Source organism: Chiroxiphia lanceolata, chromosome 2 (genome assembly GCF_009829145.1).
Source record: "Chiroxiphia lanceolata isolate bChiLan1 chromosome 2, bChiLan1.pri, whole genome shotgun sequence".
Lineage (NCBI taxonomy): Eukaryota > Metazoa > Chordata > Aves > Passeriformes > Pipridae > Chiroxiphia > Chiroxiphia lanceolata.
This window is the reverse complement of record NC_045638.1, coordinates 2,004,831-2,031,433: the sequence shown is the minus strand read 5'-3', so window position 1 is coordinate 2,031,433 and position 26,603 is coordinate 2,004,831. Positions and strand designations below refer to the sequence as shown.

Below are 26,603 nucleotides of genomic sequence, written 5' to 3'. Positions count from 1 at the left end.
CACAAAAATACACTTATATTCTTTTAGAGCAGGTCTTCATTAACTGCAATACACAAATCAATAAAGGATTTTTGGCAGGAAACCCTCAGAAAAATGCCTGATGAATCCCCAAAAGAGAAAGGATTTTAAATGCACCTTTGCATTCCCCTGAGGAGGATTCAGCCACTGCCAGTGCAACCACCCTGTGCCATCCAAACTAGATCCACCTCTAGGGAAAAAAAAAAATAAATATCACACAGTGTCATCAGGGCCAGATTTGGTTGGTTGGGTTTGTTTGTTTGGCTACAGTGAGGGTTTAATTTTTGGGTTTTTCCCAGGATGTTTGCAGGGCTTCTTGCAGCAGAGAGAGTGAAAAACCCACTGCCCTGCAGGGTAAACCATTTATCTGGGATACAGCTCTTCTTGCTCCAACAGGGATTTAAAAGAAAAAAAAAAAGTCAGTTCTCCCATAAAACCCAACAAAGTGGAAAACTTGCAAGATACTGTCAGCAAAAAATCAGGAGTAATCTGATATAAACAGTGCCAGGGAAAGAAATGGAACCTTATTTCCCTCATCTCCTCCAAGCACCTTAATCACTGGATTGTGCTCCTACTCTTTAGATCAAAGCATGAGCTAGGAAGTTATTCCAGCAGCTCCCTGCCAAGTCAGGGCTGCTGGCACTTCCTTAAACAGGAGATTTGTCTGGATCCCCTGGAATGGGGCAGCAGTTCTGCTGACAGAACACATCAGATCTGGAAATGCTGTAAAACCACTCAGAGAACGGGAATCGATCCAATCATCAGCAGAATGTCAAGAGGGTCTAAATATCCTATAAAAATCATGTCCCAGAGCATTTTTTGGAGCATTAAAACCTGGCGTGTTTATCACAGAGTGGTTTGGGGTGGGAAGATCATCCAGTTCCACCCCCTTCCCCCATCCCAGGTTGCTCCAAGCCCCGTCCAACGAGGCCTCGGACACTTCCAGGGATGGAATTTCTCTGGGCAACCTGTGCCAGGGCCTCATCACCCTCACAGGGAGGGATTTCTTCCTAATTTCTAATCTAAACCCATTCTCTCCCGGTTTAAAGCCATTTAAGTAAAATCTAATTAGTTTCTGAGGGTAAAAGAGAATGTACTACCCAAGAGAAAAAAAACCCAACTAATAAAACTTCATTTAGGAGGGGGAAAAAAATGTGTTACTCAGTTCTTAAGACGCTGCATTTGGATTTTGCAGTGAAAGGACAGGTAAATGGGGTATTCCCAAGCAGAAAAGCAGGGATGGATGGAATGCTTTAGCGTGGATTGACGGCCATGCACCTCAGCTGCCAGACGTCAGCGAGGTTTGACAAAATCCAGTAATCTAAACATGGCCAACAGATCGTGTTTGTGCTTGGACACAAAGGCAGGAAGATTAAAAAAAAAAAAATAAACGCTTAAAAAAAAGCCAAACAAAAGCCGCTTGCCAGTGACCTTCAGGCACATCTCCCAAATCCTGGGTCACAAACTTCCTTAGTGAATCCTGATGTTAATAGTTTCTCATCAGCTTCCAGCGTTGATGGTAAAAACACAAGTTCCACCTCCATACGAGGAAGAACTTCTTTCCATGGAGCGGGGCAGAGCCCTGGAACAGGCTGTCCAGGGAGAATCGCGGAATATCCTGAGCTGGGAGGGACCCACCGGGATCATCCAAGGGTGCCCAGGACACCCCAAGAATCCCCCCCCGTCCCTCGGAGCATTGTCCAAACGCTCCTGGAGCTCTGGTAGCCTTGGGGCCGTGCCCGGTGCCCTGGGGAGCCTGGCAGGGCGTGGATTCTCCCACTCTGGAGACATTCCCGACCCACCCGTGTTCCTGTGTCACCTGCCCCAGGTGACCCTGCCCGGGGGGGGGGGTTGGACTGGGCGATCTCCAGAGGTGCCTCCCAACCACAACCGTTCTGGATTCGGGGATTCGGGGAGGTGAACGCGGCGCTCCCGAGGCACCGGTGCTGCCCCTCCAGCGTCCCCATTTCCATTCCCATTCCTATCCCCACCTGCCGGGGCCGTGCCAGGGAGTCACCCCCGAGACAGAGCGGGATCCCCCTCAGCCGGGTCCCCTTCCCCTCCCTCCCGGTACCTGCGGAGGGCCCCGCTGGGTCCCGGGGCGGCGGCGGTGACGTGTCCCGGCGCGGTCCCGGCGCGGGGCGGGCGCGGCTCCCGCAGTGGATCCCTATGGAAACGGCCCCTCTGGAAAACCGCCCCCGCCCGCGCCGCCAGGGCCGCAGCGGGGCGAGACCACCCAGCACCGCGCGGGGGGCGCCATCGCATAGCCCAGAGTAGCACGGCTCCAGGTGTCCCCGTTACGCCGCGGTCGCTCTCGGTGTCACCCGCTGTCGTTGTCACCCTTCTCCCGGTGTCATCTGCTGTCGTGTCGCTGAGCGGCACCGCCCGCAGCGGGTCCCCTGTCACCCCGCTCTCCCCCTCCGCGGTGAAATGGTACAACCCGGCGGGTGGACGAGGCGCCGGGCGCCCCCTGGCGGCGCGAGCGGGAACGGCGGCTCCCCCCGCGGCCGCTCCAGCCGGGAGAGCCCCGGGAAGCGTCGGGAGCATCGGGATAATCGGCACCGCTCCCTTGTCACGCCGCACCGGCCTCGGATGGCTTGAAAACAAGGACAAGCTGTCCCCGCCCCGCAGCGAGGGCCGTAACCTGCCCTGCAGGTAACGCGAATGTCAGCGCTTCCCGTGTCCCGGCCGTGCTCCCGGTCCGGCCGGTTTGAGGGAAGAGGCGGATTTGGGGGAATTTTGTAGACGGGGTTTTCCCGTGGGGTCGGTTGTCGCATTTATAGCGGGCTCGGGGTCGATATGAGGAGCCCTCTGTTCGCGGCAAAAGGCTCGGGAGAAGGTTCATGTGCGGGATTTGCAACCAAAGGGACGAGGAAATCGCACCCGGGAAGGAAAATACGTGATCCTGCCCCACCGGGATTCATGGACTGTGGAAACGCTGCTTAACCTCAGTTTCTGTGCCCTACAAGGATTCATGTACTGTGGAAACATATTATTCAACCTCAGTTTCTCCCTTCCCTTCCCAAACCTTCCCTTCTCAAACCTTCCCTTCGCTTCCCAAACCTTCCCTTCGCTTCCCAAACCTTCCCTTCGCTTCCCAAACCTTCCCTTCCCAAACCTTCCCCAACTTTCCCTTCCCAAACCTTCCCTTCTCCTTTTCCCTTCCTTTCTCCTTTTCCCTTCTCCTTCTCCCTTCCCTTCCCAAACCTTCCCTTCTCCTTTTCCCTTCCTTTCTCCTTTTCCCTTCTCCTTCTCCCTTCCCTTCCCAAACCTTCCCTTCTCCTTCCCCCTTCTCCTTCTCCCTTCCCAAACCTTCCCTTCCCAAACCTTCCCTTCCCTCTCCATTTAACAAGCAGGCAGAACTTAATCCTGGTAGTACAAAGTAGATGGGAAAAAAAGCAAAATCAAGGAAAATCCATCTGTTCAGTCCCTCAAGGTGAGAGAAACCATTCAGATTTTGATGGAAACTGTTTGAGCAACGACCTCCAGCAAGTGTTACGTTAATATACTGTTTTCTTTTCTTGAGCCCACCTGCCTTTCCCCCTCCTAGGTAGATTTTTGGGATTTTAGGATATTTTTCAATTAGTTTCTGAGGGGTTGCTCTCCCTCTTGAGAAGTTCTTTCCCTCACAAATTCGTGTTCTTTGCACCAGTTGTGTGTGGTTCCTTCCGTGCAGCAGGGCATAAATCCTGGCTCGTGCTAAATCCTGGCATCAAGTCATGGATTTACTGATGGAATCACTGCTGGAGGCAGCCAGGCTGCACTTCAGTATCCTGAAGGTTCACTTCAAATTCCATGGGATGGTGCCAGAGATCTGTTTGGTTCTCACTGGGAAAGTCAACTGCAAATGTGTGTCACTTCTCAGGTGTTTTTTTACACTTGTCTGCATGTGGGGTGACACTACAAGACTTGGGATCAATTAAAATTATCCATGACATAAATGAATTCTCAAGAGTTCTTGTCATCCAGTACCTAAAGGGGCTACAGGAAGGCTGGAGAGGGACTTTGGACAAGGGATGGAGTGACAGGACAAGGGGAATGGCTTCAAACTGATAGAGTTAGATGGGATATTGGGAAGAAATTCCTGGCTGGGAGGGTGGGGAGGGTCTGGGATAGAATTCCCAGAGAAGCTGTGGCTGCCCCTGGATCCCTGGAAGTGTCCAAGGCCAGGCTGGAAGAGGCTTGGAGCGACCTGGACTAGTGGAAGGTGTCCCTGCCATGGGTGGCACTGGATGGGCTTTAAGGTCCCTTCCAACCCAAACCATTCTGGGATTCTCCCTCAGAAAGTCCCAGGGCCCTGGCACAGTGTTTATACCCAGCTGATGTGGCAGCAGGTACAGCTTCCCCCCCAAAAAAGCCTGGCTGTGTCCTGCAAGAGCTATGGCATTCCCAAGGAACTGCCTCCCCTGAGCTCCCACAATTGTGAATCCAACTCCTTCATTGTCCCATGTCACCACAGCTCCTGCATTTCCAGGCATTTCCTCTGGCTAACAAATTCCAAAGTAAAGCTGGGGAGTGACGTGCCCCCAAAAGAGAAGCAGTAAATCACAGGTGGAAGTTTCCTCCAGCACAACAGACCAGAATTATTCCAGCCCTTTCCTAACCCTTAAACTGGACACAAGAACCACCCTGCAAGAGCCAGAATCTGAGAGCAACAGAACACTTCAGGCACAACAGGCACGGGAGAGAAGCAGGGGGGGAGCTGAAAACCCCCAAGTAAATAGATAATAAATAAATTTTGGTTGGACAATGCAGGCCCTGTGCAGAGCCCCAGCCTGGCCCTGGCTCTGCTCCCAGCAAACAGCCCTTCCCTGGCACTCTGCCCTGTGCTGTCCCAGGACACATTCCCACTGCCAGTGTCAGCTTCTCCTTCCTGACTGATCCTGGGAACAGCCTTGTTTCCACCTCCAGCAGCTGAGGTTGGATCCACCCACACAGCTGATTCTCCATCCTGGAATACCACAGCACAGCTGCAAAGGTTGTGAGAACCTCTGTCCTCTGTCCTGCTTCCTATTCATTCCACAAAAAAAAATGTATTATAATCAATATTGGCATGAGAAATGACATTGCTGACAGTGACAATCCAGCCAAAACCTTCCACTTTGCGTCCTCACCCTGACACAGAATAAGTGGGTTTAACAAACAGCAAACACTGTGAAAGAGTTTAATTTCAAATACATAAAATCATCATGGAATGGTTTGGGTTGGAAGGGACATTAAAGCTCATCCAGTTCCACCCCCTGCCCCGGGCAGGGACACCTTCCACCAGCCCAGGTTGCTCCAAGCCCTGTCCAACCTGGCCTTGGACACTTCCAGGGATCCAGGGGCAGCCACAGCTTCTCTGGGAATTCTATCCCAGACCCTCCCCGCCAGGAATTCCTTCCCAATATCCCATCTAACCCTACTCTCTGCTAGTTCAAAGCCATTCCCCCTTGTCCTGTCCCTCCATCCCTTGTCCCCAGTCCCTCTCCAGCTCTCCTGGAGCCCCTTTAGGCCCTGAAAAGCAGCTCTAAGTTCCTCCTGGAGCCTTCTCTTCTCCAGGCTGAGTGTTACATGAAGTTTCACAACTTTACAAAACTCTCCAGGTCGAATTTTACACCTTTTGTAAAAAAACTTTCAAGCCTATAACTTGGCTTGAGTTTTTAATAAAAACTCAAACCAACAAACCACATCCAGAGTCAGGCTCAAGAAGGAACTTTACAGATCCTGGTGGATACTTAAGAAACTTAATTTGTATTTAACACTGGAGATACTATTTACACAACAGGACGGTGGATCCTTCAGTCAAAAACTTTGCACAGGGATTTTGTAGCTGTTGCCCTTAAACCAAAGGCCTGTGAGATTTTTTTCCTTTTTCTTGTTCCCAGAGAACAGATTTCCATGGGAATTTTTGGGGCAGCGCTCGACCTTGTCTTCAAGGAGCTCTGGGCCATGACTCATTTGGCAATTCCTCACAAAAACAATGGCTCCTGGATCCTTAAAAGACCAACTCCCAATCACACTTTGTTCTGTGCTGATAAGCAATTCATAAACCCACACATATTATTTACCTCCAATGTCCTTCACTCCTGCTCCAGTGCACTTAATTCAGCTTTTTAATAAGGAAACTTCTGGCTGTGCAATAAATGAACTGAGGGAGAGTTTGATTTATCAGTTCTGTGGTTTATTTTCTCTTTCTGTAGTGCAGAAATCACACATTCCAGCCACAAACTTGGCTGCAGAAAATCAAAATGCATTTTCAAACTTGAGAAATACTTAGTACCAGAAGAAGCCAGTTGCATGAACACAAATCAGTAAGTAATTATTTCTTGACATTATTAATAAAAACAACTGATTACATGTTTCTATTAATGACACATCCTTGCTATTTTTATTTTCTCCTAATTAAATTTTCTTCTGACAGTAAGGAATGTCTTTACACAGCAGTGATTCTGTTCTGGTCTTATGAGTCTCCCCCCAGACTGGTCACCCTGAAGCCCTAAACCAACTCGCTGTCCTTAAGAAACAGCCTCAAGAAGCAGCTCTGGACCTCACAGAGATCTGCTGTGCTCAGAAATCATAAGGCACCTACCTCCTCACCCCAGCTCCATGCCTCCTGTCTCAGGGGAGTGGGAAAAGGGCTGGCAATGACATAATCAAGAGGAAAATCAGGTAAACGAGGTCAGGCACCTTCCCATCCCCACTTTGCTCAGCTCACCAGGGTCGGACAGTTTTCTCACTCACAAACTGCCCGTGAGGAGCGTCAGCATCTGAAGGCAGAAGGGCCAAATAAACGGGGGTCTCAGCCCCTTCCTCTGGGGATTTGGTGGCCTGGGGACCTGCCATGTCTGTCCTCACCCAGCCAGGGCAGCAGGCATTGAGGAGGATGTGCTCCCCTTTCCTGTTTTGGTTTAACAGCCGGGCTTGGATCCTGGACAGGACGGTGACCCCGATTTTGGACACCCCATAGGCAGTGTTTGGCCAACCCTCTTTGTCGTGCACGCCCTTCTTGGTGTCCTCCACGAATTTGTTCATGAGCTGCACCAACTCCTCCTCTGTGATGGTGTCACTCCGGAATTTCTGCTGGAGCTCTTGGCTGCAGCGGCCCAGGGCTGAGCAGCTCACCGTGCTGGACACGTTCACCACCCGGCCTGCAAAAGGCCAAGAAAAACTGATTATTTTTGACACTTCTTAAGGCCAGCACTGAGCTGGGGCTGCTCCACAGCTCAAATATTTCGTGTGGGCTATTTTGCAGAACTCTGGGGAGATCAGAGGTAACTCCACGTCACACATTTCTAGGAAAATCCCATTCCAGAGGTGATTTAATTAAACCCTCAGCATCTGTTCCTGGATGTATTTCAGAACAGTTTGCACTTTATACTTGTCCTTCCCAGACTTCTAGCTCCAAAATTGCCCTTTTCTATGGCCCTGAGCAGATCAGCATCACAATACATGCATGTTGCCAGCAGGGAAAGATCCTTATTTAGTAAGTTTGGAATAAAGAAAGACAGCAAGCAGCATCTCCCTGGAGTGCTCTGTGGTTTTTGCAGAACTCTGGGAAGATCAGAGTTAACTCCACGTCACACATTCCTAGAAAAACCCCGTTCCAGAGGTAATTTCAGCTGTGCACCTGCAAAAGCTCTCTATCAAATGTCACATAAGCCTCCAGGAAACAACCCCTTACAATCTGTAGGTATTTTCACAGTGCTAAGAATACCTGAAGATTTCCTAATCCCAGCACAAAAACCTGCAGTGTTCATCTCCCAGCACTTCAGTACAGAGCAGTGAGTCAGTTAATCAGTAAATCATTCGTTGTCTCCAAAATTATCTTGCAATGTTTCCCCTCTTTCTTGAGACTTTCCAGCCATTCAGGGGATTTAACCTTATAAGGCACAGAAATTAATCCTTTCTGTCAATGATTTTATTAAGGCACTCACCCTTCACCCTTAGTATAAGAGTATAAGTTGTAATTTTGGCACTGTTTACTCTTTCCCTAGCTGGCCCCCAAAATTCATTTATTCTGTCTTCTCCTTCTCCACCAGGAACTAAAAATTCCCAAATTCTCTTTCATCTGCTTCACTTCTCTTCTCTTAAAAACCTGGATGTGTTTATATGTTAGTATAAACTGTAGTTCATTTATAGCAGCAAACACACCACAGCACCACATCAAACTCAGCTGAAAGGCTGGTTTTGGGTACATCCCTATCCCAGTTCTGTCATCAAAATGCCCTTTCTGAAGCAAGAACAATTTATGGGGGCAGAGATCACGGACAGAACATGAGGAAGTTCTCTATGGCTTCACTTCAATCCACAACAAGAATGCAACCAGCTTGAAGGCAGATTTAAATATACACAGCAGAGACATTTTGGGGGTCAAGAAAGGCTCTTTTTGGGGTCAAGGAAGCCCATCTGTCCTTACCTACAGCACAGCCCCACTTGCTATGGGGCAGTGTCTGACACTGGAGAGGATTTTCCCATTTAATAAGGGTCAAAATTCACACAAAACTATTTCTGTTATGTTTCACTTACCATAGGGCTTCATAAGAGGCAACAATTCTGTGCAAACATTCTTGGTTCCAAAAAAGTTTGTCTTCAGTGTGACCTCAGCTTGGACTGCAAATGGAGTCTTGTCCTGAACTTTTCATGGCAGGTGGGAAAGAGGAGAAAAAAAAAAAAACAACCAACCAAAAATCAGAATTGTACTGGTTGAATAGAAGTTACCAACCCCCAAAAGTTTATCTTAGTTATTTTTTACACTGCCAAACCTCAAGAGTGTAGCTTATTTCTTTCCCACTAATTAGAAAACGGGCATAAGATCAATTAAAATCTATAAGAAAAGCAACATAATTGACATTAATGAGAAGACCTGGCTCTGCAATATTGTATTAATGAGTTAATCATGTTTTCACCTCTTCTTAGCTGAAGGGTTTTGGCTTTACCCCAGGAGAGCCAGTTGTGTTCCCTCTGCAGGGTCATTTGCCACCCCCAAGTTGTCTGGTCTTTCTGTCTTTTATATGGAAAAGCCATGGAAAAACTGCTCTCCTGGGATGTGCTGCCCAACCTGCCCAGTGATCTGCCAGGACCCACCCACACCCAGGTTCTCAGCTGGGGCTTGAAGTCACCAACATCGTAAAAGCTTCTGTAGGATTTGGTGCAGCCTGAATAAAGAAACTGCCAAAAAACCCCCCAGCCCACCCCCAAAACTGAGCAGTACTTGTGTCATAAATCACATAAATCACCCCCTGAAGTGACAGATCTGTGCTAACACACGGAAAAGAGTGGGAATTAGCAGGCAGGAAAAGGAGCTGCCTGACCTATGGCAAAGAGTTATGGCAGTGGGAGAGCTAAAAACCTACACAGCTCCAAACTTTTGCTTCCATACCCTCCCTGCCTTGGAGAGAGGAACTTCCTCACACTCCCAAACCCACCTGGAGACACTGTAACATCCTACCCTTCCTTGATTTAACAGAATTTATAACTGTTCTCAGAGAGGCTCATCCAGAAGACAACCCACAGTTCCATAAGCATTTCATCCAGGAACAGTTTTTGCTGGACAATCTGGGGTGCAGCACAAAACCAGAATGATAAAATTTAACAGCAAATCTAATCACTGACAGACTGCAACAGCACAAGAAAGAAGGGAAAGCATAAATCCTGGGATGGCAGCAGAAACTTGGTGAGGCAAGAAACAGGTTTGGGTAGAAACAATAATCCTGGGAGGAAGAATTAAAACAAAAATACAGGATAAACATCACAGCAAGTTCTTACAGACCTCCAGACTCTGTGTCAGATACACAGCAACAGCCACAAGAGGCTCCTTTATCACATTTCTGAATTGTGGGACATACTGCTGACTCAGAGTTGGTGTCAGCTTGAAGAAAGTCTGGGCTAAACACCTGGAAGTGATATTTTAACTGCTGCTGCAATGTTTTAATACCTCTCTATCCTGAACACACCCTGCATCTTGGAATTGTATTAAGAGCTGCCTCCTATTAAAGTGATCAAACACAAGCAATTTTTCTATAAAGTAACATGCAAAACATGCAGTGAGTGGGTTTTAGAAGACCATCACTGCACTCCCACTCCATGAGAAGTTCCATCTTCAGGGGCAGGGGAGGTTTGATCCATAGTCCCTGACAGGCCTCCTTAATCCACCCTGTGAGCAGAGGAGTCAGCACAAGGCTGGGCCTGAACAGCTCCCTGTCCTGAGACAGGCAAAGAGATTAAAACCAACCAAAACCAACCAGAAAACAGGGTCACAGAATGGTCTTGGTTGGAAGGGACCTTAATCATCCAGTGCCACCCCTGCCATGTGTAGGGACACCTTGCACTAGCCCAGGTTGCTCCAAGTCCCATCCAACCTGGCCTTGGACACTTCCAGGGATCCAGGGGCAGCCACAGCTTCTCTGGGCAACCTGGGCCACAGCCTCACCACCCTCAAAGGGAAGAATTTCTTCCCAATATCCCATCTCTCCCTGCCCTCTGGCAGTCTGAAGCAATTCCTCCTTGTCCTGTCCCTCCAGCCCTTGGAAATAGTTTCTCTCCATCTTTCCTGGAGCCCCTTCAGGCCCTGCAAGGCCACAATCAGGTCACCCCAAAGCTTCTCTTCTCCAGGCTGAACAATCCCAGCTCTCCCAGCCTTTCCTCCCAGCAGAGCTGCTCCAGCCCTGGGATCCTCTTGGGGCCTGCTCTGGACTCTCTCCAGCAGCTCCATGTCCTTGCTGTGCTGCTCCCCAGGGCTGGAGCAGCTCTGCAGGGGGGTCTCACCTAAGGGGGTAGAGGGGCAGAATCCTCTCCCTAGAACAAATAGTCAGCTTGTGATTTGCTTTATCTAACATGATCTTGACTTGCTTTTATAAACACTTACAAGAAGAATGCACTTTTCCACCTTAAAACTGCTGTGGCTTCCTCACTTTCCCTGTGTTCCTGTCCCCTGGGAGATGAAATGGTTACACTCTTGCTCAGCACAGCAAGTTTTAGGTTAACTGGATTACAGGTAACTGAATGGCCTGAGAAAGTTAGAGATAAGAGAAACCACCCAGGGCCAAAGTTTCTTTTTTATCAGCTGGATGCCTTGGATACCTAGAACAAAGTATGAGGCTTGTGGAAGAGAGAAAATACATATCCCCATGGAACATGGCTGATATTCACCCTCAGGATGGGCTCCCATGGCCCTGGTGAAACTCCTGGGCATTGAGGCAATTATCCCAACTCCACTCACAGGCACTGTGTGCCTCAAGGACTTCCATGCTCCCTGGGTGATGCAAACACAGCACTCCAGGGAAGCACGTTTACAGAATCACAGAATCGCTGAGGTTGGAAAAGACTTCCAAGATCATGGATCCCCCCTGTGCCCCATTCCCACCTTGTTCCCCAGCCCAGAGCACTGAGTGCCACAGCCAGGCCTTCCTGGGACACCTCCAGGGGACTCCAAACCTCCCTGGGCAGCCCCTTCCAGTGCCTGACCACCCTCTCCAGGAAGAAATGCACAGGCACAGTCAGCCCAAGAGATCCCAGAAGACCCATTTCACGTTGTCCTCAAGTCAGGAAGCCTGCCCAGCCAAAAGTGCAGCATGCCACTGGCATACAAGTGTCGGCTGCATCCACGATCCTCTCCACCCAGCTTGGCAGCACACAGGACTACCCCAGACAGAGCCCTTCCTACCTTTGAAGGCGATGCCTGCGTTGTTCACCAGCACGTTCAGCCCTCCGTATTTCTCCTTCAGGAAGTCCCGCAGGGCTCTGATGCTCTGCAGGTCATCGATGTCCAGCTGGTGGAAGAGGGCCCGGAGCCCTTCCTGCTGGAGCTTGGCCACTGCCTCCTGCCCCCGGCCGGGGTCCCGGGCTGTCAGGTACACATCCCCCGGGAACTGCTTGCACAGGTCCCTCACGATGGCAAAGCCAATCCCTTTGTTGGACCCCGTCACCACAGCCACCGGCACGCTGGACATGGTCCTCCCCGGCTGTGTGCCCAGGTGACAGCAACTGCCAACAGCAAAGAAACCTTCCCTCAGATGGACAAAGGCGGATAGTGAAAAGGAATTGAAGTCAGGGAATGGTTTAGGCAGGAAGGGACCTTAAAGATCATCTAATCCAACCCCCTGCCACAGGCAGGGACACCTTCCACTAGACCAGGTTGCTCCAAGCCCCGTCCAATCTGGGCTTGAACAACACCAGGGGTGTGGAGTCCACAACTCTTCTGGCCAATTAGTGTTTTTTTTGTTGTTTTTTTTTCTTTAAAATACTATTTCAAATTCCAGCTTGAATTACGTGAAGCTACATTACTGACTGGAACTTCCTAAAGTAGCCTGAGGTGTCCACAGAGAAATACACACCCAGTGCTAAATGTTTCGAAGAAAACCCAGCCAGTGACTGGGCAAAAAGAAGAAAAAAGGTCTTTACCACAGAAAGTCAATGAATAATTTTTAGTACTGAATTACCTTTTGGCAATTCTTCCGCACTTACACCTCACAGAAAGCCCATTTCCTTCTTTTGGGAATATTTCAACTGGTTCAGCTGAAAAACTCAGGCTCCAAACCTGAGCAACCTGGTCTAGCGGAAGGTGTTCCTGCCCACAGCAGGAACTGGATGAGCTTTAAGGTCCGTTCCAACCCAAACCATGGGAAAAAAAAAACCATAAGGAAGGAGCAGCTCGATCTCCAAGTGCCAGGTGGGAGAAGTAATTAGAGGATTTTCAGAGGGAAAGAGCAGAGCACAGGCTGACAACATTTATCCTGTCCAACACACCATCACCTCTAGACAGAAAGCCTACTTGCTGTTTTTCAAACAGATACAGCGCATTTAAAGAAGATGCATTTCCCGCACGAAAGCAAGTTTAAAACGCTGTTTTTACATAATTCCCACCTCTCTTCCCATCTCGCCTGCAACTAACCCCGCGCGAGGATGACACCCCAACCAGCTCCTGCCTTCCCAGAGCCAGGAGCCCCCGTCCCACCTCACGGCAAACGCGCTTTTCCCTCATTCCCACCGCCTCAGGAGCGGGTTCCTGAGGGGGAGGGCACGCCCGGGCCGCCATGAGCCCCGACCCCCTCAGGGCACCGCGGTCTGAGGGACCCGGGGGGGGCTTCCATCACCTCTTCACCCACCTCCAGCACCGCGGGTGCCTTCTCCCTCGTCCCTCAGCTCCGCACAGCGAGGAAAGCACACGCTGTTCCCCCCAAAAACCTCAGACGATAGCACTACCGGGGAAGGGAGATGCGAACGCCCCTAAAATGGCGGAGCAGCCCCGCCTCCGGGGCGGGAGTGAACCCGCCATGAGGGGAAACCAGGCGATGGCGGTACCTGTGTCCTGCCCAGCAGGTGGGTTTGGAGCAACGGGAAGCGATTCCAGCCCGGGAGGGACTCGGGAGCGGCAATTTAGGTTGCCAGGGGAGGGTGCTGTTGGGTCTGCCGTGGAGGGTGCGCGGGGCACGGGGCGGTCCCGGAGCGGTCGCTTCCCTTGGGAAGTTCCCTCGCAGCGCCGCCTTCGAGTTTTCCTTCTCTCCTTCTGTCCCGGGGGTTTGTGCCGAGCCGGGAATGGAGGTGGTGTTAGCACAGGCTTCCCGGTTCGAGGGGTAGGATGCGATAGGGTGGTGTTGTCCAGGAGCCCGACCGCCTATGGGTGCTCCCGGTTCCCCGCCCGGCCTCCCTCCTTGCAGGGAAAACCTGCGCTCCTGAGGGTCAGTTCAGGGCGCTTTTGGCAAAGCGAAGGATATTGGGAAAAGGTTCTTCCCCCAGAGGGTGCTGGGCACTGCCCAGGCTCCCCAGGGCAGTGGGCACGGCCCCAAGGCTGCCAGAGCTCCAGGAGCGTTTGGACAACGCTCTGAGGGACAGGGGGGAGTGTTGGGGTGTCCTGGGCAGGGCCAGGGCTTGGAATGGATGATCCTTGGGGATCCCTCCCAACTCAGGATATTCCATGATTGTGGGAAAGATGATCCAGTGCCACCCCCTGCCATGGGTAGAGACACCTTCCACCAGCCCAGGTTGCTCCAAGCCCCGTCCAACCTGACCTTGGACACTTCCAGGGATCCAGGGGCAGCCACAGCTTCTTTGGGAATTCTATCCCAGCCCCTCCCCACCCTCACAGGGAATGAAAAGTACTTTAAATATTTGTAAGTAACTTTTTTTTTTTTTTTTTTTTAATTCAGGTTGTCTAAATAAAGCAAAATCTGTTGCTTAATATGAAGAAAAACAGAGGTCGGACAGGCCGGAAGAGAAGAAGAAAACACTCGCAGAGTTTTGTGGATGGAGGTACTATCCCTGAAAGTTAAATGATAAAATAACCAATTGCTTTTCCAGGTATCTTTCTATGGTTTATATTTGCAAACACCTTTGTGTTTTTTTGCTCTCAGGCACGTGGTAGGATTGTTGGGATTGTCCTGGGCAGGGCCAGGAGTTGAACTCAATGGTCCCGATGTGTCCCTTCCAACTCAGGATGTTCTGTGATTTGCAAAAACCTTTGTGTTTTGAAAATGATAATAATAAATGTTACATTTTTTTAATATGCAAATATTGTAGTATTAGTTTACAGTCACCAGCACGGTGAGCTCTCTTTTTCTGGCTCATGACAAGTACTACATTATTCTTAAATTCCTTGAATATGCTGAATAACTCACACAATTCTGAGACCTCCCAGTAACCAGAGGCCCAAAATTTAGTTAGTTAGTTCTAGGGGAGCCTTTCTCACTATTTTTTTATGCTTTAAAATGTCTTAAGATTTGCTTGTCTGACTATACAGTGAAATTTTTAAATTTCCTTTATTTTCCAACAGGAAATTATAACATTTTATAGAATGAATCTTTTTCTTTTTTAATTTATTTTTAGTGAACTGCAGTCACAAGCTGGAATACATTCAACTTAAGAAATGGCTAAAAGACAGAGGATTTGAAGACAGTATTTTAAGGCCAGCAGAGTTCAGGGGTAATGTTTTAATTTTTTTATTGATGGTACAAATTTCTGATTCCTCTAAGAACAGTAGATTCCTGATGTAAGTTTTTTACACCTGACTGGCATCAGGAAAAAAGCCAGTTACTGTTAGTCTTCTAAGGATTTTTGGCAAATGCACACGAATGTCAATTTAACAGAAACAAAACTTGCACACCTGTGCTGAATTCCTGGTAAAAGCTGAAATTTTAAGTGTAAGTAGCACAGTTTTAAAGAAGTGTTTTTGTGTTTCCAGCATTGGAACCTAACCTTGTTATCAGTTGTTCCATCTTTTTTTTTTCCTCAAGCAAGTTCAGCAGATCTAGTGATACACATAAATAAATTATTTTAGAGCTGGGATTCACTTAGTAATGTTTACAATAAAGGTATATACTTGTATTTTTTTCTCTTTAAGTAGGTTATATACAAATTTTTTGCAATATTAATAGAGAGTAAAAAGAATAGAATAAATCAGAGAAAGATATTGTGACTAGAAATTATAAAGTATAGTTGAAACTCTGAAACCAAGAACTGCAGCTGGTGATGAGAGATATGTTTGAAACAAAAATTGAGAAAAACAAGTGGAATAATTGCTAGAACTGGGAAAAAAAGAGGTGAATAATGTCTAGAACTGAACAGCAAGTGCTGCAGGGGATGCAGGGAAAGGGTCCTGAGAAATAAAGAGAGTTGGAGAACAAAGAGATTAAATATATGTATGGAACAACCCCTAACTGGCTTTTATGGTTTGGAAGAGATAATGTCTGTTATTTTAGAGCTTTTCCTTGCTGACCTGATCATAGATTCCTGATTTCACATATAGACATGTATTTACTTGTGCTCTTTGTTCCTGCCTCAGAGACAGGAAGAGGACTGATGGCAACAAAAGCTCTTCAGGTCAGTGCTGTTGGTTCTGCTGCAGGAGCTCCTCAGGTTCTTTTGAGGTGGAATGAGTTTTTGCAAGAAGCAAAGCTTAGAATTCCAGACAAGGTCTTCATAACCCCTGTTGTGGATGTAATTTCTGGCCTCTGACCTTCACTTTGAAGCTTCTGTGTTGGTAGATTAATTAATAGGAACATCATTTCTCGGGCATTTCCAGCAGGAAAGGGGAATAATAGAAAAAAAATTCCTTGCCCTATGGGTATTGGAACTCTGACTGAAAAAACTTCTTTGTTGGAGAAGTTTCCTAAGTGCTGTGAGGATAGTAAATGAAATAATGGTGAATCAGAGCCAGGATCTTTGGCAGAACAGGGAGCAAAGCAAGAGGTGGGAAGGAGATGCAGTGGAAAAGCCACGTGCAGAGGACAGTGTGTGTTCTCATCCTGGCTCAGGTTGAGACCTCAGAAGCCAGAGGTTTTCCCCAGTGCTGGGAGCCTGCAGTGGGTGCAGAGCACTGAACCCAACTGGGCTGGAACGAGACAGGGAGAAATCGGGAGATGAATGGGAAGAGAATTAACTGGATCCATGTCCTCCCCCTGCAGCAATGGGCACACGTGGCTCCAGCCAGGCATGAAAGCTGATTTACACCCAGCAGCCTGGCAAGCAAGGTCAGGGTAGACATGACCTAAAATATCCCTGCCACGTGCTGCTGGGTTGATGGAAATTCAGCTGTTTGTGGGACCTGATGTAGAATATATCTCAGTGCAAAGAAAGGGAGGAGCCAGGCACAGACTTTCTGTGAACAGTGATGGTTTGTACTGGCTGCAAGTGTCCTCCTTCCCTGGGCTGGGACTCTTTCAAACCCTCCCAGTTCCCATGGGAGTATGAAACGAGTCACTTACACTTGACTTTTACTGTTCTTTGTGTGTGATTATTGTTTTTTCTCTTCCCTCAAAGGCAGGGGATCTCATTATTTCACTGCCTGAGAAGTGTTTACTCACCACAAGCACTGTCCTTAGGAGCTGCCTGGGAGGATACATTAAGAAGTAAGTGAAAAGTGACACTTGATGGACAAGTTGGCCTGGAGAGTGGGTTGTTCATTAATAGATGAAACATCTGAAGTGGTGGGAGAGCTTTAAACTGCATTCCCTGAGTGGTAACTATTTCTTGTGGCCTTTCGTGGGTGTGGAATGCTCAGATAGGAAAGGTTTGGGCTGAAAACATCCCCTTTTAGCTCAACAGACTAAAGCACAGACTGGAACTTGACCTGCCTCAGAGCCAGCTTGGACCTAAATGTCACTTAGGAATGATTTCTTGGGAATTTGTGAATAAGCTTCAATAGGAGAAGGAAGATAAAAAGGGGTTGCAGAGCAGTCACATGAACATGACCTTTTAGAAAATTCAGAACAAAGTCCTATCCTGGACATTGAGTCCTTGTATATCCTAAAAAACCCCACCCCACCCCCCCCAAAAAAAAAACCAACCCAAGGGGTGAACCTGAAGTTGTTATTCCAAACCAGCTTTTATTGCCCCCTTTGAAACCATCCAAAGGGCTTGGAGGTGAACTACAAAGCAGTTTAAAATAGAAGCTTTTTATGACATCTAAAAGAACACTTGGAGAGATAAAACACCCAATTCCCATCTCACCTCTGAGTATCTGCTGGGTTGGTATTTTTATTTTTCCTTTCTTTTCTAATAGCTGGAAGCCTCCTGTATCCCCTTTGATGGCACTGTGCACGTTTTTAATAGCAGAGAAACATGCTGGGGAGGAATCCCCCTGGAAGCCATACCTGGATGTTCTGCCCAAGACTTACACTTGCCCTGGTTGTTGGGAACATGATGTAGTGACCCTTCTTCCAGAACCTCTAAGAAAGAAGGCTCAGGAGCAGAGAACAACCATCCACGAGCTGTATTTGTCTTCCAAGGCTTTTTTCTCTTCCCTGCAGCCTTTGTTTGCTGAGGACACAGGAACTATTTTTACCTACAGTGCTTTGGAGTGGGCTTGGTGCACTATTAATACCAGGACAATATACATGAAACATCCACAGAGGGAATGTTTTTCTCTGGAGCCAGATGTTTATGCACTGGCACCATATTTAGATCTGCTAAACCACAGTCCAAATGTTCAGGTGAGAAACTGAAAACAGATCACTTGGTTTCTTTATTTGTAAATGCACTGTCTCAATACAACAGGCATTTTTGTGATGGGTTAGGAGGGTGTGGAGGTCAGGGAAGGATCTCCCAGGGGGGAAAATGTCAGTTTGGGAGCATGTAAAGGGTGAGGACTCACGGGTCATAAACATACTGGAGTTTGTTCTTCAGCCCAAGGCAGTTGAATAAAGGTAATTGTGGTAAAGATCACCAGGAACTGGAGTGACAGGACAAGGGGCTTCAAACTGCCAGAGGGCAGAGTTACCTGGGATATTGGGAAGGAATTCTTCCCTGTGAGGATGGGGAGGGACTGGGATAGAATTCCCAGAGAAGCTGTGGCTGCCCCTGGATTCCCTGGAAGTGTCCAAAGCCAGGTTGGACGGGGCTTGGAGCAACCTGGGCTGGTGGAAGGTGTCCCTGCCCATGGCAGGGGGTGGCACTGGATGGGCTTTAAGGTCCCTTCCAACCCAAACCATTCTGGGATTCTGTGATTCCACAATTCAAATTCAGTTCGTGCAGCAACAGGGAGAGCCCCTGGGTGAGATTTGCACCCAGGGGAGCTTTTGGGAAGGGCCATTTGTAAACATAACCCTGCTCTGCTTCCCTAAAAGGCTCAGCTCCTGCCACAGATTCCAAGTTACACAGTCCCTGTGTTACTTCACCTCTGGCTGAAGCTTCTGAGCAGCCTTAGGGAAGTGTGGAGAGCAGTTCCACCTTCTGTCAGGGACTGAGTGCCAACACAGAGCTGGGACAGCACAGGAAGGGCCAACTCTGCACGAAACCATCTTTAGTTTGTAGATTTGGAACCTCTCTAATAAATCTGCCCAGTGGGTGGCACATGCTGCAGGCCAGGGCTTTGATGTTTGTTCTTCACACTCATGGGCTGCCTTCTCAGACCTCTGAAACACTTTTCTTCCAGTGTTAGAGAAATGTTCAGTACTTTTGGATCTTAATATTCAAGGTTAGGTTCCTTTTTTCACCCTGCCAAGAGTAAAACCTTTTCTTTTTTTAACTCCACCTAGGTAAAGGCTGCATTTAATGAGCAGACAAGGAGCTATGAAATTTGGGCAAATTCCCAGTGCAAGAAATATGGAGAAGTTTTTATCTGCTATGGACCTCATGATAATCAGAGGCTGCTCCTGGAATATGGATTTGTTGCTGTGGATAACCCTCACAGCAGCGTTTATGTCTCCTCAGGTTGGATTTATAAATTGTCATTGGAAGCACTTCCAAGAAGTGGAATAGGGTGTGATGCCTCTGCATGGAATTTAAGGGTTGGAGTTTTAAAATTGAAAATGCTCTTTGTGAACATTTTCTTTTACAAAGTTGTGATTCTTAGGAGAATCTATGTAGAAATTCCAGCTGGATGTCTAAGGTTTTACCATTGACTTCAGGATTGGAGTTCTGATCCTCACAAACTGAAGTTGCTGAGGGTGGTTCATAACTTGTTTGAGTCAGGATTTTTGCTATAAGGACACAAAAAGCACTTTTGTTCTGTGAAATTTCACTAAATTGTAGCAGGTTTTTTTTTGTTTGTTTGTTCCTTTCAACCTTGAAAAATATGGTTGCAGTGTTATTTCAAAATTGGTGATTGTGCTTTATTATATGTAGCATTTCTTTAAATATCTAAAATGTATTTTTGTGCAGATACTCTCCTCAAATATCTTCCACCACTGGACAAGCAGAGAAAGGCAAAACTGTCCATTCTAAAGGATCATGATTTCCTAGAGTAGGTATCTGGAGTTTTTTGTTTCCTGGTGAGTTTTCTTTTCAGTATTTTCTGGGAGGCAAATTCTGCTTCTAGTATCAAAACCCTGCAAAAAATGATTATTTGTTTGTTTGGTTTTTTTTTTGACAAACTAAAATGCTTGTGAGAGGATGTAGAAGTTGTAAACACCAGAATCAAAGCTTGAGATCTCCCCTTGTCAGGAGGAAAACTGTCACACACTGTAAAAGCTCACTTATACTTTCTTACCACTTTGGACTTTTTAGAAACCTGACCTTTGGCTGGGATGGACCATCTTGGAGACTCCTCACAGCCCTCAAGTTGTTAAGCCTTGGAGCAGATGAATTGTAAGTTTTAGCACTCAGAGTATTTAGTCCTTGTGCCATTTTCTTCTGTTTCACAGAATCACCAAGGTTGGTAGAGACCTCCAGGATCATCCAGTCCCACCCTCACCCAGCACCACCACAATCACCCCTAATCCATGTCCCCAAGGGCCACATCCAGACACCTCTGGAACATTCCAGACACAGGGACTCCACCACCTCCCTGGGACACTTATTCCAAAACCTGACCATTCCTGCAGGGAGAAATGGTTTCTAATCTCCAACCTGAACCTGCCCTGGTGCAGTTTGAGGCCATTTCCTCTCCTCCTTTCCCTCAGGACATGGCAAAAGACCCCGACCCCCCCTCCCTGCCCCCTCCTGTCAGGGAGTTGGGGAGAGCAATGAGGTCCCCCCTGAGCCTCCTCTTCTCCAGATAAACCCCCCCCAGCTCCCTCAGCTGCTCCTCACAGGACATGTTCTCCAGCCCCTTCACATGTTCTCCAGCCCCTTCACATGTTCTCCAGCCCCTTCACATGTTCTCCAGCCCCTTCACATGTTCTCCAGGCCCTTCACATGTTCTCCAGCCCCTTCACATGTTCTCCAGCCCCTTCACATGTTCTCCAGCCCCTTCACATGTTCTCCAGGCCCTTCACATGTTCTCCAGCCCCTTCACGTGTTCTCCAGCCCCTTCACGTGTTCTCCAGCCCCTTCACGTGTTCTCCAGCCCCTTCACGTGTTCTCCAGCCCCTTCACGTGTTCTCCAGCCCCTTCACGTGTTCTCCAGCCCCTTCACGTGTTCTCCAGCCCCTTCACATGTTTTCTGGACCCTTCACTATTTGCTCTTTGCTGGCTGGGTGGGAGATCCTGGGACAGTGGGATTGCATCTCCTGTGTTGTCTCTCATTGACTCCAGGTGAGAAGTGAAAAGAAGAAAGGCAGACAACACCATAAAATATAAAATCATTGCCTGTTCTGCTTTGGTCTTTTACTTTCTTGTATTAATAACTCCACCCCTTTGTTTTCCTTTTCTATCTCAAGATATTCCTTTAAGGTTCAGTCTCCTGGCCTTTTTCCTGTCGGTTTGATGCAATTTTAAATGATTTCTTTGATTCGTGTGTTCCACGGGTTGCTGTTGAAATTCTGGGGCTACTAAATTACTGAAATCCATCTGCAGTGACTGTCAGGGCAGTTTGATCATTTATTCCAAATGGCAGATCTGCCTCAGACAGCAGGGATGGAAAATGCTTACCTGGGCATTGCTTGGAGCAGTAAATAATTAAAACCAGTTCTATTGTTCCGAGCTGTTTATGCTTTGAAGCTTCATTGCTGAGTGGAGTAAGTTGATGTAAGAACTAAAAATAAATCCCTGTGGTTACAGGCCCAGGTGAGGGGAAGTTTAGGAGAAGCACATGTTTTATCCCTGAGCTGGGAATTGCAGCAAATCACCGTGTGGGGGGTTCGGACGTTTTGGGTTCGACCATTTGCGTTCAAACGTTTCGGTTGAAACATTTTGGTTCAAATATTGTGGTTCATACATTGTGGTTCAAACATTTTTATTCAACATTTGGGCTGAAAGATTTGGGCTGAAAGATTTGGGCTGAAAGATTTGGGCTGAAAGATATTTGGGCTGAAAGATTTGGGCTGAAAGATTTGGGCTGAAAGATTTGGGCTGAAAGATTGGGGCTGAAAGATTGGGGCTGAAAGATTGGGGCTGAAACCTTGGGGCTGAAACCTTGGGGCTGAAACCTTGGGGCTGAAACATTTGGGTTGAAACCTTGGGGCTGAAACATTTGGGTTGAAACCTTGGGGCTGAAACATTTGGGTTGAAACCTTGGGGCTGAAACATTTGGGTTGAAACCTTGGGGCTGAAATATTTGGGTTGAAACCTTGGGGCTGAAACATTTGAACTGAAACATTTTTATTCAAACAAACATTTGGGGTTGAAACATTTGGGGTTGAAACATTTGGGGTTGAAACATTTGGGGTTGAAACATTGGGGTTGAAACATTGGGGTTGAAACATTTGGGGTTGAAACATTTGGGGTTGAAACATTTGGGGTTGAAACATTTGGGGTTGAAACATTTGGGGTTGAAACATTTGGGGTTGAAACATTTGGGGTTGAAACATTTGGGGTTGAAACATTTGGGGTTGAAATGTTTGGGGTTGAAACGTTTTGGTTCAAACAAACATTGTGATTCAAACATTTTGATTCAGACATTTGGGTTCCAACATTGTGGCTCAAATATTTGGGTTCCAACATTTTTGTGGAAACATTTTTTGTTGAAACTTTTTTGTTGAAACATTTTTTGTTGAAACTTTTTTGTGGAAACGTTTTTTGTGGAAACGTTTTTTGTGGAAACATTTTTTGTGGAAACGTTTTTTGTGGAAACGTTTTTTGTGGAAACAAACATTGGGGTTGAGACCTTGGGGTTCCAACATTGGGGTTCCAACCTTCCAACCTTGTGGCTCCAAATGTTGTGGCTCCAAATGTTGTGGCTCCAAATGTTGTGGCTCCAAATGTTGTGGCTCCAAATGTTGTGGCTCCAAATGTTGTGGCTCCAAATGTTGTGGCTCCAAATGTTGTGGCTCCAACGTTGTGGCTCCACCATTTGTGTTCCAACCCTGTGGTTTCAGTGCCTGCTGGAGGAGGACGCTGCTTGGGGACGTCATTTCAGCCAGAAACCAGGAGCAGACCTGGAAAATAACAACCCAAATCTGTCAGTTTTTAATAGAGGAGACCCAGCAGGTCCTTCTCCAGGTAATTGGACTGGAGGAACAAGGTAGCCCAGATTCCTTTCTTTCCTAGAAATGTCATTTTCTGGGCTGACAACTGGGATTTTTCCCATTTCCCCTCTTTTTATTTTTATTTTATTGTTACTATTTCTCCTGTAGAAGTTTTAAAAAAATGCTATTTTTATGTGGTTCATTTAATCCCTACCACAGATTGCCACAAATTTTCTGTTCATGTCCTATTATTAAAAAACACATATAAATTCTAAAATATGTATTTTATATTTAAAATATATCTAAATTATAATATATAACATATATTTATGCATAAATATATGTATTTATATAAAACATATAATATATTTTTATATATTCTGTATTTAATATATAAAATTTGTAATATATTATTTATATTTATATGGAAATATATGTTTATATAAATATATAATATAGTATAATGTATAACATATTTATATTTGCATATAAATATATAGTTATAGGAAAAGATATAAGACATTTTTATATATTTTATATTGAATAGATAATATTTTATATTGAATAGATAATATTTTATATTGAATAGATAATATTTTATATTGAATAGATAATATTTTATATTGAATAGATAAAATTTATAATGTATAATATATATTTTTATTTATATGGAAATATATGTTTATATAAATGTATAATATAATATAATATAATGTATAAAATATATTTATATTTACATATAAATAGATATTTATAGAAATAAATATAATACATTTTATATATTCTATATTTAATAGATAAAATTTAAAATATATATTTATATTTATCTGGAAGTATATGCTTATACAAATCTATAATATAATATATAACATATATTTATATTTGTATATAAATATATATCTATAGAAAAATATCTAATATATTTTATGTGTTTTATATTTAATATATAAAATTTATAATTTATCATATATATTTATATTTGTCTGGAAATATATGTTTATATAAATATAGCATATAACATATTATTATATTTACATATAAATAGATACTTATAGAAAAAGACAGAGTACATTTTTATATATTTTTTATTTAATAGATAAAATTTATAATATATATTTATATTTTTCTGGAAGTATATGTTTATACAAATCTATAATATAATATATAACATATATATATTTGGATATAAATATATATTTATAGAAAAATATATATTTTATGTGTTTTATGTTTAAAATTTATAATTTATAATATATATTTATATTTATCTGGAAGTATATGTTTATACAAATATATGATACAATATATAACATATATTTATATATAAATATATATTTATAGAAAAATATCTAATATATTTTATATGTTTTATATTTAAAATTTATAATTTATATTTATATTTATCTGGAAGTATATGTTTATACAAATATATAATACAATATATAACATATATTTATATATAAATATATATTTATAGAAAAATATCTAATGTATTTTATATATTTTATATTTAACAGATAACATTTATAACATATTATATATATTTATATCTCTCTATATGTTTATATAAATACATAGTATATTTTATTTTTATATATTATAATGTATGAATTATAATTATATATATTTGCATTTAAAAATATAACAATTATATTATTTAAAAATCTCTAAAAATTAATATATATTAAAAAAATGTTCGTCATTCCATCCCATTTGTGCAACCTTCAGATTTCCCAGTTGAGAAGGAGCAAAGAGAACCTCAAACCCCAGCTGGCTCTGGTGGAAATGCTGCACCTGGAGGGGCTGAAGGTACTTCAAAAATCAGCTGAGGTTCTTTGCAACTCGAACATGGCAACACCTTGACCCCCCTGGAGCTGGGACAGCTCTGCTTTAGTGGAGATTATTTGCCAGGGAATTTTCCTTAAACTGCACAAAATTCATTTTTTTAATTGTGACTGTGCTGTGATTATTTTCCCTTTGAGGGGGAATCACGTTTCACAGAATATTTCCTTACTCCTTGTGGCGTTTTTAAAGACCTGTGTCTAAAAAAAAAAGTGTTTATTTTTGTAATTCTTTGAATTGCTTCCTTTTCCACAAGACTCCTCTATTTTTGAAATAAACGGAATCGAAGCAGGAAAGGTGTTCTGGGGAGTGATATAATTTAAGGAAAAAAAATGCAACAAGTGGAAACTGTGAAGTGTTCAAGCTCAGCTGCACTTTCAGGCTTTCCTTGGTACCTCGTGGACAAGAACATTGTTCACAGAATCCCAGAATGGTTTGGGTTGGGAAAGATCTTAAACATCATCTCATTCCAACCCCCTGCCATGGGCAGGGACACCTTCCACTATTCCAGGCTGCTCCAAGCCCATCCAACCTGGCCTTGGACACTTCCAGGGATCCAGAGGCAGCCACAGCTTCTCTGGGAATTCTATCCCAGTCCCTCCCCACCCTCACAGGGAAGAATTCCTTCCCAATATCCCATCTAACCCTGCCCTCTGGCAATTGGAAGCCGTTCCCCTTTGTCCTGTCACTCCAGGCCCTTGGAAATACTCCCTCTCCATCTTATTTTCGGCTCCCTCAGGTCCTGGAAGGATGACAGTGAAGAGGGCAGAGGGAAAGGGTTGGCAGAGGAAACCAAAGTCCTTTCTGGAGCTGGAAGCTCATTTCTTACAGCTTTTGGGCCAACTGACTTTCAGATTTGCCTAAACTGTGGTTTGAACCCCTGCCAGCCACGAGATTTTATACTCCAGTCAGTCCCAGTGGGTTTAGATTGGATATCAGGAAATATTTCACAGGAAGGGATGTAAAACACTGGAATGAGCTGCCCAGGGAATTGTTGGAGCCCCCATCCCTGGAAGTGTTGGAGAGCACGTGGATGTGGCACTTGGGGAGGTGGTTTAATGGTGAACGTGGCTGTGCTGGTTGATGGTTGGACTTGATGAGCTTAAAGGTCTTTTCCAACCTTAATGGTTCTGAAGCACTTCCTGGGATGAGATGACTCTGGATTTGGGAATGCTGTACCAATGTCACTGTAGGGAATTCTTACCAGCTTCCCTAAAGGTCCTTCTGTGCCACTGACTTTGTCTGCAGGGCTGAGACCTCACCCTGTGACTGTTTGACCTCTTGCTTTCTTTCAATAAAACCCTTTTCATTCCTCACACCAGATGTGGTTCCAACTTTACAATTTTATAACGAGAGTTAAAGAAGATAAGGATGTTTGGTTGGTTTATTTTCCTTTTTTTTCCTCTTTTTTCCCCCCTGGAGGTGGTTATTTTAAGAACAGCTCCCGTACGACGTGTCCTGCGAGGTGAATACGAGTCTGACAGGAGTTTATTTGCTTTGGGGTTCAACTGCAGGCTCCACATTTCTACCAGGTGGTTTGAATACAGGCTCTGCTCCTGGAACTCCCACACACCCTCCAGGGAGTGCAGGAAGAGGGTCTGGCAGTGCAGGAAAGCAGGCAGAGCACAGCAATTTATATCTTTATATATTTATACCTAGTCAGCAAAAGCTTAACCTCTTTTTTGATTCAAACCCAAACTATGTGCCAGACATCCCAAACTATGCCTCAGCATCCTAAGCTGAGGTGGGTGAGGAAGTAGCAGCACTGGGAGTGCTCTCCAGCTCTCTGACAGGACACTAAATCAGGATTTCCAAGAGTGAAAATCCTCCCTCTTAGTGTCTTGTTTAGTCAGAGCCCCTTTGAGCTGCTTTGCTGTAGTGGTTTGTCTCTCTGGGAGTCTGAGAAGGGATTTAGCTGGGATTTTAGTGGGGAAATCGTGCTTTATTTCCCTCTTTGCATCAATTCCCTTTCAGATTGGGTCTGCAAAGCTCAGGAGCAGGAGGAATAAATCCCATCTTCTGCCCAATAATGATACAAACCTG

The 26,603-nt window shown here is 45.4% G+C and overlaps 3 protein-coding genes across 12 annotated transcripts in view; 1 reads left to right on the top strand and 2 right to left on the bottom strand.

The window, feature by feature from the left end:
* The window catches only part of LOC116783505 (protein dopey-2-like), a 49,069-nt gene extending 46,883 nt beyond the window's left edge, over nt 1-2,186 (bottom strand). For 2 of the 4 annotated variants that reach the window (XM_032681131.1, XM_032681134.1), the window contains exon 1: nt 2,093-2,186. The gene's annotated coding sequence lies outside the window, so the exon portion shown is untranslated. Of the gene's footprint in view, nt 1-135; nt 205-2,009 lie in introns of those variants that run through there. The other 2 variants (XM_032681132.1, XM_032681133.1) reach the window with 2 other exon arrangements.
* Nucleotides 2,187-6,159: 3,973 nt separating this feature from the next.
* Nucleotides 6,160-13,386, bottom strand: LOC116782609 (carbonyl reductase [NADPH] 1-like). The gene is made up of 4 exons (XM_032679421.1): nt 13,104-13,386; nt 11,663-11,982; nt 8,527-8,634; nt 6,160-7,148 (listed from the first exon to the last, which is right to left on the bottom strand). Exons 2-4 carry the CDS (start codon nt 11,946-11,948, stop codon nt 6,712-6,714), a joined length of 831 nt encoding a protein of 276 aa, XP_032535312.1. The 5' UTR covers nt 11,949-11,982; nt 13,104-13,386; the 3' UTR covers nt 6,160-6,711.
* Nucleotides 12,997-24,853, top strand: SETD4 (SET domain containing 4). Of its 7 annotated transcripts, none has more exons than XM_032679413.1 (11): nt 12,998-13,317; nt 14,138-14,247; nt 14,821-14,916; nt 15,776-15,813; nt 16,753-16,841; nt 17,495-17,924; nt 18,969-19,143; nt 19,594-19,675; nt 19,939-20,019; nt 22,629-22,752; nt 24,447-24,853. In XM_032679413.1, exons 2-11 carry the CDS (start codon nt 14,178-14,180, stop codon nt 24,579-24,581), a joined length of 1,320 nt encoding a protein of 439 aa, XP_032535304.1. In that variant the 5' UTR covers nt 12,998-13,317; nt 14,138-14,177; the 3' UTR covers nt 24,582-24,853. The 7 variants fall into 7 exon arrangements, with proteins under 7 accessions (XP_032535311.1, XP_032535310.1, XP_032535304.1 ...); XM_032679415.1 differs by lacking the exon at nt 12,998-13,317 and adding an exon at nt 13,418-13,571; XM_032679414.1 differs by lacking the exon at nt 12,998-13,317 and adding an exon at nt 13,418-13,676.
* The last annotated feature ends 1,750 nt before the right edge of the window (nt 24,854-26,603 follow it).

What these genes read in the sequence shown, in the direction of transcription:
- LOC116782609 (XM_032679421.1), bottom strand. Translation starts at nt 11,948, where the DNA reads ATGTCCAGCGTGCCGGTGGCTGTGGTGACGGGGTCCAACAAAGGGATT. An exon ending in CGCAGGCATCGCCTTCAAAG is followed by an intron (nt 8,635 to 11,662) that starts GTAGGAAGGGCT and finishes TGCCATGAAAAG; the next exon opens with TTCAGGACAAGACTCCATTT. An exon ending in GCCTCTTATGAAGCCCTATG is followed by an intron (nt 7,149 to 8,526) that starts GTAAGTGAAACA and finishes GGCCTTTTGCAG; the next exon opens with GCCGGGTGGTGAACGTGTCC.
- SETD4 (XM_032679413.1), top strand. Translation starts at nt 14,178, where the DNA reads ATGAAGAAAAACAGAGGTCGGACAGGCCGGAAGAGAAGAAGAAAACAC. An exon ending in TGGCAACAAAAGCTCTTCAG is followed by an intron (nt 15,814 to 16,752) that starts GTCAGTGCTGTT and finishes CTTCCCTCAAAG; the next exon opens with GCAGGGGATCTCATTATTTC. An exon ending in CTGGGAGGATACATTAAGAA is followed by an intron (nt 16,842 to 17,494) that starts GTAAGTGAAAAG and finishes CTTTTCTAATAG; the next exon opens with CTGGAAGCCTCCTGTATCCC.